The sequence below is a fragment of the Muscardinus avellanarius genome (genome assembly GCF_963383645.1).
Source record: "Muscardinus avellanarius genome assembly, chromosome: 18".
NCBI classification, from domain to species: Eukaryota; Metazoa; Chordata; class Mammalia; order Rodentia; family Gliridae; genus Muscardinus; species Muscardinus avellanarius.
The window spans coordinates 5,602,283-5,621,010 of NC_137804.1; the positions used below are offsets into that span (position 1 = coordinate 5,602,283).

Below are 18,728 nucleotides of genomic sequence, written 5' to 3' on the forward strand. Positions count from 1 at the left end.
CTACTTACTAGTCCTAATCATTAAGATATTCTAACTTTTACTCTTTCAGTGATTATAAATGGTTTAAGCCTCACATAAAAGTGTTTCAAGAGAAACTGCAGGGGTTAGGGTTGTAGTTCAGGGGTAAACACTTGTCTAGCATTCCTGAGGCCCTGGATTTGATCCCCAGCACCCTGAAAGGAAATCAAAAAGAAATACCGTAGAGCTGGACTTGTAGAATTCAAAATTTTTACCCGAAGTACAAAATGAAGCCAGGTGCGGCAGCACACACTTTTAATCCCAGCAACTCAGGAGACTGAGGCAGAAGGATTCCAAGTTTGTAACCAGCCTAGACAACTTAATGAGTCCCTATCTCAAAAAAGGCCAGGCATGGTGGCACATGCCCATAATCCCAAGTACTTGGGAGGCTGAGACTGAAGGATCACAGGTTGAGGACAACCTCAGCTGAGTAGCTCAGAGATAGCATGTCTCTGGGTTCAATCCCCAGTACCACAAAAAAATGAGACTGGGAGTATAACTCCATGGGAACGTATCACTGTGTTCAAGCCCTAGTGCCAAAAAAAAAAAAAAAAAAAAAAAACACTTAAGTACCAAACAATAAGGCTCTACCCCTTACAGAGTAACTAAAGAGCCAAGCCAACAGCGGAGCCTCACTGCAGCACTCGCCCCTCGCTTCAAGGACGGCAGGCGCTCTGCTCCACGGTGTGACCCCTACCTCCCCATCCCTGGCTGCTTTCTGGTTTTACAAACCTGAGAAGAAAGATGGATTCGTTCGCTTGACCCCCGACGGTGCTCTTGGGCCGCAACTCGGCTGGATTTTCTGTAGCGGGAAAGTGACACATCGAGAAGGAGCAAAGACATCCCGAGGGGAGAACGCAGGCAAGCGAGATTAACGTGTTGCCTCAGCCACAGCGCAGGCTCACCTGGGCGGAAAGACCTGCCGGACCGTGGCCCGCCCTTCTGCCCCCGGGCTTGGCCGTCGTGCGGGGTCTGCAGCAGCAGCAGCTCCTTGGGGTCTTGTGGGCCAGGACGCTCCATCCCGCTCCTGCTCGTCCGGGAGAGAGTGGACAGCACCCATCTTACTTGGGGGCTTGTGTATGACACAAGGTAGGTGAAAGCAAGCTACCCCCGACGTTCAACACTGTCATAGCTGGAAAAGTCACTTTTCACTGGCTAGAATGAGCACTTTCTAAAGTATTGTACAAAAACGTCTATAAAGACCCTCGCCCCACACCGACTGCAGCAGGCAGGCCGTGGAAGTCAACTGGACCTGGATGTACCACTCAGCCATGAGTTTTCCTTCCCTTGACTCAAAGACTCCTAAAAAGCCCTCCGTTTCTGTCCCAGAGAATGGAAGAGGTGGTCCCCAAGGGTCAGAGGACAGGAGCCCTCGTTGGCTTTTGATCAAGCACCAGAGTAACTCAGCAGCCAACGGGGACAGTGCCTGGAACACAAGGGATCCTTCTCCCAACAGCGAGGCTCCCAGCACACGGGCAAACCCCCTTCCTCCGCTCTCTCCCCGCCCTCCCGCCACTCAGATCCAGAGGCATCGGAAGACACAAACACACTGACCACATGCAACCGGCTCAGCATCTGAAGACCTGCTCACCTAACTCAGCCTCAAGAGACCACAGGGCCATAGGAAATGATAGGAAAAGGGGCTGGGCCTCACTCCACATCCATTCCAACCCAAGAGGAGCCCCATAGAAACCTCCAGCCAGCCAGGCGTGGTGGCGCACGCTTATAATCCCAGCACTTGGGAGGCTGAGACGGGAGGATCGTGCACGTTTGAAGCCAGCCTCAGCTACTTCGTGAGACCCTGCTTCCAAATAATATAAAATAGGTCTGGGAGTGTAGCCCGAAGGTAGAAAGCCCCTGGGTTCCATCCCCAGTATGAAAAAAAAAAAGAAAAAAAAAAAAAAAAACCTCCAACTAGCTGGGCTTGGTGACACACACTTGTAATCCCAGCATTTGGGAGGCTGAGACAGGATCACTGTTTGCAGACAGCCTCTGCTACTTAGTGAGGCCCTCTGCAACTTAGTGACACTGTTTCAAAATAAAAAGGCTGGGGTGTAGGCTCAGAGGTAGAATGCCTCCACCATCTCATACTCAGATGTATGACTACAGTGCACCAATAAAACCATTTTTAAAAAATGAACAAGGGGCCGGGCGTGGTGGCGCACGCTTGTAATCCCCGCGCTTGGGAGGCAGAGACAGGAGGATCGCGCAGGTTCGAAGCTAGCCGCGCACGCTGGCTTAGGAGACCGTTTCCAAATAAAAAATGTAAAAATAGGTCTGGGAGTGTAGCCCGGAGGTAGAAGTGCTTCCAGGAACCCCAGTACTACCACCACCAAAAAAAAAAAAAAATGAACAAGGTCCAGAACACAAAGACATCATGGTTGAATTTGTTAAGTAACCCTTAAACACTGGGTTTCCTCTCTGAAAGCAGAGGCTGGAGTCACAGGCCGCAGTACTAGAAAGATGCGGCCCGAGCGCCGGGGCGACGCCCCATGCACCAAGGCCCGCCCGCTACCTGACGCCCAGGTCCTCGGCGCCCGACTCCTGGTCTTCCTTTCCCAAAGCGTTCTTCCAAAACGGGTGCTGCAGCAGTCCTGTCCACGCCAGCCTTCAGACAACACCAACGAGAGCTTCACTGTAAACCATCTTCCACACACGTTCCCAGGGCACGTCCCAGATACACGGGAGATCTTGTCATTCATAAATACCGCCACGGAAGTGTGCTCTTAAAATCGCTGTAGACTTTACTCTTGCATTTTGGTACGCAATTACCCCAGAATAAATGATTCGGGAGCTTTAAATGGTTCAGAATGAAACTAAGAGTCACAGGGCTCACGTTCTGCTGCGCGTGTCAGGTGTCTAGTTTGTAATGGGAATCGGTAATTCAAAACGTTAAACATATCAGAGAGTACCCGTCTATAATTCTGTCTTTACATCAGAAAGGCTTTAGTTCACTGGGCATGGTGGCGCACACTCGTAATCGCGGAGACAGGAGGATCGCGCAAGTTCAAAGCCAGCCGTGCTGGCTTAAGAGACCCTGTTTCCAAATAAAAATATAAAAAACAGGTCTGGTAGTGTAGCACAGAGAAGGGTTTCCAGGAAGCCCAGTACCACAAAAAAAAGAAAAAAAAAGAAAAAAAAAGGCTTTAGTTCCCCTGAATTAAATTTCATTTTGACAACTTTTAGAACTTCATTCAAAAAACAAATGGGAATGTCAGCCTTTTCACTATATACACCCATGAGCGCTTAGAAGTTAAAATGGTGTCCAGCTAGTTCTATCACACTGAAGTCACTCTAGTACCTGAAATCCAGAGTTTTTTTTAGTGTGTGTGGTACTGGGAATGGACCCAGGGGCAGTCTACCTCTGGGCCATACCCCAGCCCTGTCTTATTTTGAAGCAGGGCCTGAGTAGCTGAGGCTGACCGTCAACCTGCGATCCTGTCTCAGCCTCTCAAGTACTAGGATTACAAGCCTGAGTTGCCACACCCAGCTCAAACTCACTTTCCAAGCTTCATTGTGACTAATAACAGAGGGTGCACCTGTAGGTAGACCACTACCAGCATCTCTAGGGAGACTCGTGAGATCTGGAAAGATGAACCTGAAATTCCAAAGCAAGAATGTGAAGGATTACCCACCGAAACACTAATTCTCATGCAGGCATGAGATGGCATGGATGCCTCCTCCTACGGCATAATCAGCATCTCCTACTTCAAGAGGAATGAGCGGGCGTGGTGGCCCGCTCTTGTAATCCCAACACACGGGAGGCCAAGACAGGAAGATGGCAGGTTCGCGGGCAGCCTCAGCAATTTAGCGAGGCTCTCCCAGAATCTACGTCTAAACTTGGTGAGACCTTGTTTCAAAAGAACAAAATGGGGGCGGGAGTGTAGCTCAAAGGTAGAAATGTCCCCGGGTTCAAAGCCTCGATACCACAAATACACTAAGAAAGAAGGTTCCACTATCCACACTATAACGTGCATACCTTTTCTGAGGATCCTTTTGAAGTAGCCCATCAAGCAAGTTAATAAAGTCTGAAGAGGCTTTAGGAAGTGAAGAATCTAAGTTTCCACAAAGAAAACGCGATGAGTCAACGAGTGTAACAAGTTTTAACATCTCACATCAGCCTTTAAAGCTATGGTATTTTAAGCACATGAATTAAGAGACCGCATAATCCATCAGCCATGAGTCTCCATTTCATGGGTGAGGTGTGAACACCAGTCAGATGGAGCGCCCGGCGCGGTGGCGCACGCTCGTAATCCCGGTACTTGGGAGGCCAAGACAGGAGGATCATAGGCTTAAGGACAGCCTCAACAAGTAGTGAGACCCCGTTTCAAAACAAAGTTAATAAAATAGGTCTGAGCCGGGTAGAGTGGTACAGGCTTGTAATCCCAGGGCTTGGGAGGCTGAGACAGGAGGATCGCACAGTTTGGAAGCCAGCCTCAGCTTCTTAGTGAGGCTCTCAGCAACTTAGTGAGACCCCGTTTCCAAATAAAGTATAAAATAGGTCTGGGAGTATAGCCTGGAGGTAGAAAAGCCCCTGGGTTCCACCCCCAGGACCACAAAAAAATAGGTCTGGGGCTATAGCTCAGGTAGAAAGAATGCCTCTGGGTTCAATCCCCAGTACCAAAGGGGGAGGGAATATTTTAACATACAGCAGAAAATGCTGAATATGCTACATTAAGCCAAAAATTCAGCTTTGTAAGACTTAAATTTTTTGCATCTAAGAATTTTAGAAACATTGAAAATATTGTTTCTATTTCCTCCATTACTTCTGAAAGTGTCAAGAACGCAATTTTTGTAGAATCCCGTTTTCACTTATCTGTCTCAAGATTAACTTCTTTAATAAGTAGCAGAATGATGCACCGTGTTCATGTTTTCTTTTGCTTTTCCTTTCCAAATTTTTGGTGGTAGATTGTTACGTTAGAATGATTTTAATTATCTGAATGATTAAAGTTCCACTTTCAAAACACTACAACTACATCGAAAAGATTCTTAGCCGGGCGTGGTGGTGCACGCTTGTAATCCCCGCGCTTGGGAGGCTGAGACAGGAGGATCGCACAGGTTCGAAGCCAGCCTCAGCTACTTAGTGAGCCTCTCAACAACTTAATGGGACCGTTTCCAAATAAAATATAAAATAGGTCTGGGAGTAGAGCCCAGAGGTGGAAAAGCCCCTGGGTTCCACCCCCAGTACCACCAAAAAAAAAAAAAAAAAAAAAAAAAAAAAAAATTCTTAAGACTTTTTGGGATAGCATTATGATTCAAATATCTGATTTATTCTTACTGGAACACTAACAGAAATATGTAGGCTGTAAATACAAATTAAGTGAACAGTATAGACAAAAACTGAAGTTTTTGTTCTTCGTGGTACTGGAGATTGAACCCAGGGCATTCTACCTCAAAGCTACACCCCATTCCTATTTTTTATTCATTTTAAACAGGGTCTATGTTGCAAAGGGCCTCACTAAGTAGCTGAGGCTGGCCTGGAACCCAGATCCCCGTCTCAGCCTCCCAAGTACTGGGATTACAAGTGTGCGCCACTACACCCAGCTGAGCTTGAGCCTTTTAAAAGTCTAAGTCAGGCTGGGCGTGGTGGCGTACGCTTGTAATCCCCGGGGAGGTGGAGACAGGAGGATCGCGCAGGTTCGAAGCCAGCCTCGCTGGCTTAGGAGACCCTGTTTCCAAATAAAAAGTATAAAATAGGTCTGGGAGTGTAGCCCGGAGGTAGAAGGGCTTCCAGGAACCCCAGTACCACCAAAAAAAAAAAAAAAAAAAAAAAAAGTCTAAGTCAGCTGATGTAAGAGCAAAAAATAACTCATGTTTCTAAGTGAGAAACCACTAATTTGTCTTCAATTTCATTGTCAGAAAGTGACAAACCATCAACTTGAACGAACTTACACCTGAGCCAAGTGTGGTGGTGCACGCTTTCAATCTCAGTACTTGGGAGGCTGAGAGGAGAAGCAGAGGTTCTTGGCCGGCCTAAACTTAGTGAGACCCTGTTTCAAAATATTGGGCTGGGGATATAGCTGGGAGGTAGTATGCCCCTGGGTTCACTTGTCAATACCACAAAAAAAAGTACCGTGTGTTTGTGTGTGTGTGTGTGTGTGTTACTAAAGATTCAACCCAGGGGCGTATTGCCTCTGAGCTATACCCCCAGACTAATTTTATTCTTTATTTTTAAGCAGGGTCTCAAGCTGGGGAGGGGCTAAGGAGCTGAGGCTGGTTGCGAACCCGGATCCTCGTTGTCTCAGCCTCCCAAGTTACATAAATGTTTATGTTTAAACTTTTGGAGGTTATGAATCAATAGAACAGATTATGGGTAAAGGTGCACTTTTAATCAGTATAAAAGATAAGTCAACTGCACTTAAAAGAAATCTTACCTTTCGGAATGGGTGGCAAAGGGTCTTCATATAAAATCTTCTCCATTAATTCGGAAGCACTTTCTGAGAAGAATGGAGGTTTTCCTGAAATCACATTAACTTGCAATTAAACAGTACGCCATTACCAATAATTCCAAACTTATCTCAACTGCTGACACTTCAGAATCACCATTCATAAGGAAAAACTTATCGAACGCCTAGTTATGGGTACTAGGCACATTGCCTTTTTATATTTCTCTAACACAAAATTCATTATCCTAGCCAATACACAAATCCACAATCACTACTACTGGAGGGTCTCATGAGCCACTTACAAGATCTTAATTTTGCCACAGGCAACTTTACAAGCATTTAAGAATCGCTTTTTAGCAGCTGGGTACAAGCTGGGCATGGTGGCACATGCGTGTAATCCCAGTACTTGGGAGGCTAAAAAGGAAGATGGCAGGTTCTCAGCCAACCTGGTACTGCGGCCCTCTGCAACTTGGAGCATTTCAAAATAAAGATAGGGCCGAGGGTGTAGCCCAGAGGTAGAAAGCCCTTGGGTTCGATCCCAAGCACTGCAAAAAAGAAAAAAGTTGGGTACATTTCCATAATCCAAATGATTGTAAAAAAAATTAAAAACACGTCAGAAAGTTCCTAAAAGACTGCTGTGGTGGTGTATGCCTGTAATCCCAATGCCTCAGAGAGTCAGACATGAGGACTCCAGGTTGAAAGCCAGCCTCAGCAACTCAGGGAAGCCCCATTTTAAAAGAATAACGGCTGGGGACCTTATTACAGGTGTGGTGGCACATATCTATAATCCAAGGACTTGGAAAGCTGAGAAAAAAGTCATAGGTTCAAGGCCAGCCTTAGTTACTTAGCAAGGCCCTGTTTTAAAATAAAAATTTAGCCAGGCGTGGTGGCGCACGCTTGTAATCCCCGCGCTTGGGAGGCTGGGACAGAAGGATCGTGCAGGTTCGAAGCCAGCCACGCTGGCTTAAGAGACCCTGTTTCCAAATTTTAAAAATGTAAAAAATAGGTCTGGGAGTGTAGCCCGGAGGTAGAAGGGCTTCCAGGAACCCCAGTACCACCAAAAAATAAAAATTTAGCCAGGCATGGTAGCACGCGCTTGTAATTCTAGCATTTAGGAAGCTGAGACAGGAAGGTTGCAGTTTGTGGACGGCCTCAGCTACTACTTAGTAAGGCCCTTTGCGACTCAGTGTGACCCTGTCTCAAAAATAAAGCCGGTCGTGGTGGCACACGCTTGTAATTCCAGCATTTGGGAGGCTGAGACCAGAGAATCACAGTTTGTGGATAGCCTCAGCTACTTAGTGAGGCCCTCCGCAACTTAGTGAGACCCTGTTTCAAAAATAAAAATAGGGCAGGGGGTGTAGCTCAGAGGTCAAACGCTCCTGGGTTCCATCCCTAGACTCTCAAATAAATATAGGGCTAGGGGGTGTAGCTCCGAGGTAGAACACCCCTGGGTTCAATCCAAGTACCACACACCAAAAAAAAAAATTGTGGAAGAGGGAATGTAGCTCAGGGTTCGATCCCCAGTGCCACGCACAAGCAGTCCTAAGACCTTGTGTATGCCCAACATTTCAACCAGAATTTTTATATACAGTATTTTAATAAAACCAGCCTGTTATGAGCAAAACATCTACAAACCATAGGCTTAACCCATTTGCTTTAATCTAGCCATGTTTTCATACTGAACCAGAAAGCAGTCACCTGAGAACATTTCATAGAGCAGACAGCCCAAAGACCAGAGGTCACTGTTGATGGAGAGGTCAGCGCCCTTCACAGCCTCTGGTGCCATATAGATAGGAGACCCTAAGAAAGAATACGTTAGATGTTTGCTGTGTGCCCAGCCCAGCTAGGAGACCTGGTAAGGCAGAGGAAACACGTCAACAAAATTTGATGTGCATTTCACATTTTTAAGATGTTTTCCAGCCAGTATTGGTGGCGCACGCTTGTAAAGCCCAGCATTTGAAAGGCTGAGACAGGAGGATTGCAGTTTGAGGACAGCCTCAGCTACTTAGTGAGGCCCTCTGTAACTCCCTGAGACCCTGTTTCAAAATAAAGAATATGAAATAGGGCTGGGGGTGTAGCTGGGAGGTAGAATGACTGGGTTCCATCCCCAGTACAAAAAAAAAAAAGTTATTTTGTGTCAGGCGTGGAAGCATACACCTGTTATATCCCAGTGCTTAGTAGGCTGAGACAGGAAGATGACAGGTTCACAGCCAGCCTTAGCAACTTGGTGAATCTGTTTCTAAATAGAAAATTACACTAGGGCCGGGAGTGTAGGTTGAAGGTAAAGTGCCCCTGGGTTCCATCCCCAGCACCATCATTGGTTGACAGTTAGATCGGGCAGCAGTAATGCCACCAAAATCACACTGGATTTAGCGAAGGTCTGTTTGCTACCCTGCTGTGCCGAGGAGCTCCGGTCCCACGGCCAGAGGCCCAGGCCGAGGTGCGGCTCGCACACACTGGCTCATAACACCCCACCCGAGGCATCTCTTCTGTTCAAACTTGCCTGGCCCTGAACAGGGGAACACATGATCCTGCTACATTATCCAGAAGAAAACGGGAAATATCTGGTGAGCAGCGCTTATACAAATATGCTTCAGCACTAGGGAGTCCCCTCATTCACTGGTGAGAAGCCCAGTGGGTAGTTAGCATCCCAGAGGTCACAGCTGGGCAGCTGCAAAAATCTCCAAAGCCCAGGGCCCTGGCGGGATTCGAACCACTACCTAAAACCCTCCCACCTCCCGGTGAGAATGCTCCATGCAGTAAGCGATTGCCAATTGCTCAGAAAACGGAATCTCAGAGGCAAACCTAGCAAACTGTCCTCCGGGGCCCCTTACTGCCACACCAGCGGCCTTGTGCGTCCTGCAGCGAGGTTTTATGGCCGCCCGCAGAACGTTCTTGCTACGCCGTCACGTTCTACACCCATGTTGACTCGCTCAACATTATAGAGGCCCCATTTGTCACCTCAACGCTGAGGAAGCCAAGATAAATGAGACCCGAGGGCTTCCCAGGCATGCCGCGACACAATAGAGGCTTCGTTAGCATCTGCCAACATGAATGTCTTACCCCGCTAGAGATCCAGGTTCAGTGAAGGCGGGGTTCTCCCTCGGCATTCACACCCATACATACCCAGTGCTAGATAGACGTGGAGTTATCAAATAGACATGGATGGACGCGGAATTATGAAGTCCCTACGACATTTACAATCAAACGGCAAACACACGTGCAGAAGATATTACCTGCTAAGTTTTTTGTTTTTTGGGGGGTTTTTTTTGGTGGTACTGGGAGTGGAAGCCAGGGGCTTTCCTACCTCCAGGCTATACTCCCAGACCTATTTTTTTTTTTGAAGATTTAAAGAAGTTTATTGTAAAGACAGTTATAGCCTCACGTTACCCAAGGGTAACATGAGGTGGTGCTTCAAACGAATTACCCTCCCAGATCTATTTTATACTTTATTTGGAAACGGGGTCTCACTAAGTGACCTGTGCGATCCTCCTGTCTCAGCCTCCCGAGCGCTGGGATTACGAGCGTGCGCCACCACGCCCGGCAGCTGCTAAGTCCACAGGTAAGTTTACGCACAGAACGTCAGAACCAAGCCACACCTATGGAGTCCAAGAGAACGCTGCCGACACCGGGGACAAAGGAAAGGAAGTCTCCGGGAAGAAAGCTGTGGGTGGGAAAGAACGGTGGGGAGCGGCCGAGGGAGGTGGGCAGCGGTGTCAGAAGAGCACGAGGCGGGAGCACAGGCCAGCCTCGGCCACCTGGGGAGCCCTCTGCAGCTTAATGGCGTAAGAGCTGCAGGAGAAGCTCAGGAAGAACGCCTCCAGGCTCAATCCCCACTACCAAGACAGAAAGAGGCAGGAGGGCTGGGGATGCGTCTCAGCGGCAGAGCCCTTGTCTGGCGCACGCTAGGCCCTGGGTTCAATCCTCAGCACCACAAAATAATGAAAAATGTAGGTCGGGCACAGCGGCAAGCGCTTTTAGTCCCAGTCCTTGGGAGGCTGCGACGATGGCGGGTGCAAAGCAGCCTCATCCGAGTTGTTCGCCTCATCCTAGCGAGACTATTTCTAAGTAAAAAGAAAACAGGGCTGAGGGTGTAGCTTGGAGGTAGAGTGCCCCTGGTTTCAATCTCCAGTACAAATAGAACTAGGCAAACACACACCATGGTCCCCGAGTCAGACACCCTGCGGCCGAGAGAGGTTCAGCAGAGCCACCCAGGAACAGGCCGGAGTCACTCACGTCCTCACTCAGGTGCAGCTGGGGGATCTGGGCCTCAGCTCACAAAGCTCGGGGTCCCCCTCAGGCAGCAGGCGGCCTTGGTCAAGTGCACCCCTGGGACTGGAGGAAGCAGCAAGGCACACTCCCACCCAAGGGTGCTGGACAGACACCTGTGGTGGCCCGGCTGTTCTAAGGGCCGAAAATCTTCCCCTGTTCGAATGAGCGCTTGGTAGCACATAAGCCTAAGTCAAGACGCCGCCTTCATCAGGTCTTAGCCACAGTCTTAGACCCACAGGGAAAACTGCAGGCTGGGGACCAAGCTCCCTCCAGTCCTCACTAGGTCCATCGCGTTATCCGAGTGGCCAAACAAGATCTCGGTCTCTCCAGGCGTCCTGGGGCCACGTACCTTTGACCCTGCTCCTCATGCTTCTCCTCAGCGCGTTCTCCCCGCCGTCCCCGCCTCCTTCCTCGGCCGCCACCAAAGCAAAGAACTCTTCCAGATTCTCACCTTCCACTTTTGCCAAGCAGAAATTGCTAAATTTCAACGTGCCAGGTCCTTCCAGGAGTATCTATGCAGAGCAAAACACGAACGTTCTCAGAAACGAGGCCCACTAGCCAGGCGTGGAGGCGCGCGCTTGTAATCCCAGTACTTGGGAGGCTGAGACAGGAGGATGGCCGTTTGAGGCCAGCCTCAGCTACTTAGTGAGGCCCTCCACATCCTACTGAGTCCCTGTTCCAAAGAAAAAATAGGGCTGGGCGTGTAGCTTGGAGGTAGAATGCCCCTAGGTTCCACCACCAAAACCAAGGTCATTTGTACAACCATCAGCACCTCTCATGACTCCACTAAAGACATCTGGAGCTTCATTTCAACTCCCAAAAATATTTAGAAGCTCATGAAAAGAGTAACATCTGAAAAGTACAACCAAAAATTAAGTTGCCCGTTTCTCAGCATGTAATCACTGGCGGAAACCGCAGGCTTCTGTGAAGAGCAGAGTGTGGTGGGTCCCCTCTGCAAGTTCAGGCAACTAGGAATAAAAAATACTCAAGAAAACTTGCCCGCTGCAGTTCAGATCTTACGTCCCCCAGAAGTTCATGTTGGAGGCTCGTTCTCCGATGCAGAGTTCAGAGGCGGGGCCCTTGGGGGGGCCGGGTGACAGTCTGTACTTACCAGCATTCAGTGACACCCGAGAGGACTCGAAACCCCGCCCACCCGAGATGTGGTTTTACTCAAGAGAAAATGACATTCAGTTGAAGCCAGAATTCCAAGTAGAACTGCGAAGTTAGAACTGGACTTGAGCCCAGGCCCCTCGGAGCTTGCTATCCAAAGCTCTGCATATAAAATGGGAAAATACCTCTGCAGGCTGCTGTCCGGATTAACAGGCAACGGCCAGCAACTGACCGGCAGGTGATGGGTGTTCACCTTTGCTAACATCATTTGTAATCGAGAGTTGATTACGGCCAGGAAGAGGACTGACCCGCCAGCATCATTAAAAATGTTCCTAGGCAGCCAGGCGCGGTGGCACATGCTTGTAATCCCGGTACTCTGGAGGCTAAGACAAGAGGATCACAGGTTCAGAGCCAGGCTCAGCTACTTAGTGAGGCCCTCAACTTAGTGAGACTTTCAAAAATAAAGAGAAAATAGGGCCAGGGGTGTAACTCGGAGATAGAATGCCTCTGGGTTCCATCCCCCAGTACTGAAAAAAAAAAAAAAAAATTCTTAAGCAAGCCTGGCTTGCAGGAACATGCCAATAATCCCAGAACTTGGGAGGATCACAGGTTTGAGGCCAGTCTCGGCAATTTAGAGACGTCCCCTGCAACTTACTAAAAGCCCATTTCAAAATAATACAAAATAGGGTTGTCAGCGCAGGCTCAGCGGCAGAAAGCCCTTGGGTTCAATCCCAACTCAACAAAAAAGTTCTGGGCAAGCCAGACAGGGCACACATCCTCAGTCCCAGTACTCGGGAGGCTGAGACAGGAGGACTGCACAGCTGAGGCCAAAACCAGCAACTTAGCAAGATCTCGTTTCCAAATTAAAAGGCGCTGGGAGCGCTAGCTCAGAATTACAACACCTCATTCAATCTCAGTAGCAAAAAGAAAATTTCTGGGCAACTGTAACAGGTCAGGTGACTTTTCTTTGTTAAGAACAATGTGAAGTCAATCCGTAACTTCTGGTCATAAGCACTTAAGAATGTCCACTACACCACAGTTGTTTTTAGAGTTCTCTGAACATCAGAACCCTGAGATGTGCGAGCAGACTACCAGTGTCTCCCTGCAGAGCTTCCGCGTCTGCCGCCGCTGGTCCAAGGAACAGCCCCCGGCAGCAGGCTCCATCCTGATGTCTAGTGTTGTGGAACAGCAACCTCGAGCAAAACGTGACCACGGGGTGTGGCTGGGCTCCCGTAAGACTACGAACGGAAGCAGGAACCCCGCCCAGCCTATGGCAACCCTTCCTCCAGAACACCAGTAACTTACAGATCAGCTTCAGTTTCTTAGATCATGGCTGACAATAAGCCTCAAACAATCCCCAGATGCAGGCAAGCTACAGGCGCAGCCTAATCCTGTGCCGCTAAGAACTGATTTGTGGGTCTGGGGGTAGAACCCAGAGGCATTTGACCTCGAAGCTACACATCCCCTGCCCTATTTTTTTTTTTTTTTTGTTTTTTTTTTGGTGGTACTGGGGTTCCTGGAAGCCCTTCTACCTCCGGGCTACACTCCCAGACCTATTTTTACATTTTTATTTGGAAACAGGGTCTCCTAAGCCAGCGCGCGCGGCTGGCTTCGAACCTGCGCGATCCTCCTGTCTCTGCCTCCCAAGCGCGGGGATTACAAGCGTGCGCCACCACGCCCGGCCTCCCTGCCCTATTTTTTATTCATTTGAAACAGGGTCTAAGTAGCTGAGGCTGTCCGCACACCGCGATCCTGTCTCAGCCTCCCAAATGCATGATCAATTTTTTTTTTTACAGTTATGAACACTTGTTTCTGTGGTACTGGGGATGGAACCCAGGGGCATTCGACCTCTGAGCTACACATCCCCTGCCCTATTTTTTATCCTTTATTTTGAAACGGGGTCTAAGGAGCTGGGGCTGGCCACGAACCGTGATCCTCCGGTCTCAGTCTCCCGAATGCTGGGATGGCGAGTGTGCGCCACCACGCCCGGCTGAACACTCGTATTTCTAAGTGGTTGAGGAAAACAACTATTTGACATGTGAAAGTTCCATGAAATTCAAATTTTGGTGTCCATAACTTAAGAAGTTAGCAAAGCAGGGCCTCACCCTACCCTTGCATCTCGTCTGTAGCTGCTTTTAGCGCTACGGTGACAGCTGACTGGCCATAGACTCGGGACAAGCAGAGGAGTAATTCAGAAGACTATGTGTGTTCCAGGGCTTCAAGGAGTTTTCAGGTTTAATTATCCTATACAGATGGCTGAACTAAAATAAAGTTTAAAAATGAAATATTCCGCTTTTATTAGCATACATTAAAAACTCCCAGGCAATTAATATACAATTCCTCTGAGCACATATTTCACAAGTAATGGATGCCATTGGCTCTGAGCGCTCTGCCAGGAAGTGCCCCAGATGCTCGACCTGAACACATGTCACCTGCAGCCACTCTGAAAGTTATCTCCGTATCAGAGAAAGAAACCAAGTTGGCAAGCGGCTTACCCGGGGCCACACGGCCGCGTCTGCCCAGGCTGCAACTCCAGCCAAGCAGGCTCCGTGACCAGCACACCAAGGCCCATTTATAGAAATTAGAGCGCCCCCCAAAAGCATCTGATTTGTAACATCAGCAATCAAACAGCCAAGAACGCCCTTGCCAAAGTGAAATAACGGTTTCCTACGTATGTACTATGATTTAAGAGCTAAGTCTTCTATAGACATAACAGGCTCATCCTTCACAATACACCTTAACAGCAACAAGTAACTACTCAAAGAGCTCCAGGAGGGGACACTTTACGTTTTAAGATCTACTTAAGCCGGGCGTGCTGGCGTACGCTTGTAACTCCAACATTTGGGAGGCTGAGACAGGAGGACTGCGGTTTGCAGACAGCTACTTAGTGAGGCCCTCTGCAATTCAAACCGTGATTCAAAATAAAAAAATAGGGATGGGGGTGTAGCTTGGAGGTAGAATGCCCCTGGGTTCCATCTCCAGTCCTGCAAAAAAAAAAAAAAAATCTAAAATAGCCAGTAAATAGTACTATAGATTTCCTTTTTATTACAAAATAACCTGGGAGAGCCAGGTGTGGTGGTGCACACTTGTAATCCCAGCATCCGGGAGGCTGAGACCAGAGGATCGCAGTTCGCAGCCAAGCCTCAGCTACCCTCCGTAACTTAGTGAGATCCTGTTTCAAAATAGGGCATCGCCGGGCGTGGTGGCGCACGCTTGTAATCCCCGCGCTTGGGAGGCGGAGACAGGAGGATCGTGCAGGTTTGAAGCCAGCTGTGCGCGCTGGCTTAGGAGACCCTGTTTCCAAATAAAAAGTATAAAATAGGTCTGGGAGTGTAGCCCAAAGGTAGAAGGGCTTCCAGGAACCCCAGTATCACCAATAAAATAAATAAATAGGGCAGGGATGTATAGCTCAGAGGTCAAATGCCCCTAGGTTCCATTCCCAGACCAAAAAAAGCTGGGGCCAGGTGTGGTGGCACACACTTGTAATCCTAGTACTTGGGAGGCTGAGACTGAAGGATCACAGATTCAAGGCAAGCCTCAGCTACTTCCTTATGGCCCTCTACAACTTAGTGTTTCAAAGTAAAAAGAATAAAATAGGGCTGGTGGTGTAGCTCAGAGGTAGAAGGCCCCTTGGTTCAATTTCCAGTACCACCAAAAGAAAAACCAGGCATGGTAGCACACCCCTGTATTCACAGTACTTGGGAGTCAGGTTTACAGGATCGCGGCCAGCTTTAGCTATTTAGTGAGATTCTGTGTTTTGAAATAAAGAGTTGGGGCTGCAGCTTGGAGGCAGAATGCCTCTTGGGTTCCATCCCCAGTTCTGGAGAAAAAAAAAACACCACCACCAAGCTGAGCACAGTGGCGTAGGCCTGTCTGTAATCCCAGTACTTGGGAGGCTGATACAGGAGGAGTTCAGGTTCAAGGTCAGCTTCTGCAACAGACTCGGCAACCTAGCAAGACCCTGTTTCATAATAAAGGCCCGGGGTAGACCCCCACCGGTTCAAGCCTCAGTACAGGTAATACCACCTCTGAGAAGGCACCCCAGTTCAGACAGCAGTTAGGAAGTCAAAACGCATGCATTAGTGAATTACCTTCCCAGGAGAGAGGTCACAGAAGAGGATCCCAAGCTTGTGGAGATGATGTAGCCCAGTGATGAGGTCGACCCCGAATTCCCTCACCACGTCTTCGGGGAGGTTTTCATCTTGAGCAATGACCGTTTCTAAGGAGCCGCCTGCAAGAAGTTGGTTAAAAATCCTACTTTAACCCACTGACCTCGGTGTGAGGCATCAGTGCTGGCCAACGGTGAGCCCCCGCAGCCCGGCAGGAGAAAGGCGTGTCGGGGGACACTGGTCTGTGCCCATGCTCCAGCGCCACCCCAGGGTGTACCTGCTCCACCTAGAAGACAAGCAAGCTAGCAGATGGGAGGACCATCACACCCAGATCCCTCAGGAAAGAACCAGCAGCCACAAACACTGGTGCTGAACGCGGACCCGAGTGCACACTGCAATCACATCATGTCCAGAGCAGACACATGCAGCCACGTGCGGCCAGCTCACGTCCTGCGCAGCACCCCAGGACACAGGCGACGCCTTCCTGCACGGCCAGGCCATCGCCACCCCACCCTACGGCACCCAGATGACCAGCCGCGCAGCGCACCGGGCTCCCAGTCACGTCTCCATCGCCTAAGTATCAGGAACAAGCTTTCATGAAAGGTCTAAGTTATGACGGGGGCCAAGGTCGGCAACAGCAAGGTTCCAGCTGGCATGGGAGAGTTCAGAGTTAACCAACAGCAGCGGAAGGAGGGCATTCTGAGTTGGAGTGAGGAACATTCCCCACATCAGCACGATCTACAGTCAGGGGTCAGAAACACCTGAAGCCGAAAAGATGGTGTCCAAGTATTAATCCAAATCCCCTCTTACGCCAGGCGTGGTGGCGCACACTTGTGATCCCTGCGCTTGGGAGGCTGAGACAGGAGGATCGCACGGGTTCAAAGCCAGCCTCAGCTACTTAGTGAGGCTCGCAGCAACTTAGTGAGACCCTGTTTCCAAATAAAATATAAAAATAGGTCTGGGAGTATAGCCCGGAGGTTGAAAGCCCCTGGGTTCCACCCCCAGTACCACACACACACACACACACACACACACACACACACCTTTATGGCTAAGCTTTATAAATCCTACATAACTGGAGAAATTTATAAAGCAAAATATTACATCAATGTTTTATTATTAACAAATGTAGAAGGAGAAATATGCTAACAATAGTTTTTTTTGGAAGAACTGGGGATTAAACCCAGGAGCATTCTACCTCCAAGCTACACCCCCAGCTCTATTTTCTTATTTTGAAATGGGGTCTAAGTTGTAGAGGCCCTCAAGTAAGTAGTTGAGGCTGTCTGAACCGCAATCTTGTCGCAGCCTCCCGAATGCTGGGATTACAAGCCTGTGCCACCACACCTTTTTTGTACTAGGGATTGAATTCAGGGGTATTTTACACCCCCAGCCCTTATTTTGAAACAGGGTATATTGCTAAGTTGTGGAGGGCTGGCTGTGAACATGTGACCCTCCTGTCTTAGCCTTCAAAAAAAAAAAAAAAATATATATATATATATATATATACACACACACATGTAGCTAGGTGTGGTAGTGCACCTCTAATTCCAGTAACTTGGAAGACAAACAGGAGGATCACAGGTTCACAGCCAGCCCTCCACAACTTAGCAAGACCCTGTTTCAAAATAAGGGCTGGGGGTGTAGCTCGGAGGCAGAATACTCATACAATCCCAAGACACACAAAAAAAAATCCCTGGGTTCAATCCTCAGTACAAAAATTTTTCCTAATTTTATAGAAGAGTTTTTAGTAAGTTACCAAGGTAAAGCCAACTCCAAACTGAATTATATATATATATATATATATATATATATATATATATATATATATATTTTTTTTTTTTTTTTTTTTTTTGTGGCACTGGGGTTCCTGGAGGCCCTTCTACCTCCGGGCTACACTCCCAGACCTATTTTTACATTTTTGTTTGGAAACAGGGTCTCCTAAGCCAGCGCGTGCGGCTGGCTTCGAACCTGCGCGATCCTCCTGTCTCTGCCTCCCAAGCGCGGGGATTACAAGCGTGCGCCACCACGCCCAGCTTATATAATTTCTTTTTACAAGTATTTGTTTCACCCATCCCTAGTCCATGCTTAGTGATAGATTGTCAATAACACATTCACAAGGTAACAGGGCTGGGAGTGTATCTCAGAGAGAGCATTTCCCCTCAGTCTGCGTTCAATCCTCCAGCACCAGGAAAAGTAAACTTGCACATCTTTCGGCATGGCGTGAAGGGCTACACTCACAGCACTTCTTACACACTTACCTGTGCAGAGTTCCACCACGAGCCAGAGATGATTGCTGGTTTCATACCATTCGTGAAAAGTTACAATATTCTTGTGTTTGATTTCATGGGTGAGGCGGACCTAAAAAAAATCCAGCATTTACTCAAATGTTTGTGTGGTACTAGGAATGGAACCCAGGAGCATCTACCTCCACGCTATTCCCCCAACATTTTTACTTTGAAACAGGGTCTCAACACTAAGTTGTAAAGCCGGGCGTGGTGGCGCACGCTCGTAATCCCAGCATTCGGGAGGCTGAGACCAGAGGATTCACGGTTCGCGGACAGCCTCAGCTACTTAGTGAGGCCCTCTGCAACTCAGTGAGACCCGGTTTCTAAAGAAAGAATAAACAGGGCAGGGGGTGTAGCTCGGGGGTCAAATTCCCCTGGGTTCCATCCCCAGACCTGCACCAAAAAAAAAAAAAAAAAAAAAAAAAACCTAAGTTGCGGAGGGCCTCGAGTTGCTGGGGCTGGCTTCAAACCTGCGATCCTCCTGTCTCAGCCTCCGAAGTACTGGAATTACAAGCATGAGCCACCACACCTGGCTGGTTTGGGTTTTT

General features: G+C 48.6%; 1 protein-coding gene across 1 annotated transcript in view; it reads right to left on the reverse strand.

Moving 5' to 3' along the window:
• The window catches only part of ULK4 (unc-51 like kinase 4), a gene marked incomplete at both ends in the record, with an annotated part of 268,478 nt that overhangs the window by 248,035 nt on the left and 1,715 nt on the right, over window positions 1-18,728 (reverse strand). Inside the window, 9 exons of the mRNA XM_080715872.1 lie at window positions 751-820; window positions 924-1,045; window positions 2,534-2,626; window positions 3,998-4,073; window positions 6,393-6,476; window positions 8,103-8,204; window positions 11,026-11,188; window positions 15,878-16,017; window positions 18,154-18,253. Of these exons, the coding sequence (XP_080571998.1) occupies window positions 751-820; window positions 924-1,045; window positions 2,534-2,626; window positions 3,998-4,073; window positions 6,393-6,476; window positions 8,103-8,204; window positions 11,026-11,188; window positions 15,878-16,017; window positions 18,154-18,253 (950 nt within the window). The remainder of the gene's footprint in view (window positions 1-750; window positions 821-923; window positions 1,046-2,533; window positions 2,627-3,997; window positions 4,074-6,392; window positions 6,477-8,102; window positions 8,205-11,025; window positions 11,189-15,877; window positions 16,018-18,153; window positions 18,254-18,728) is intronic.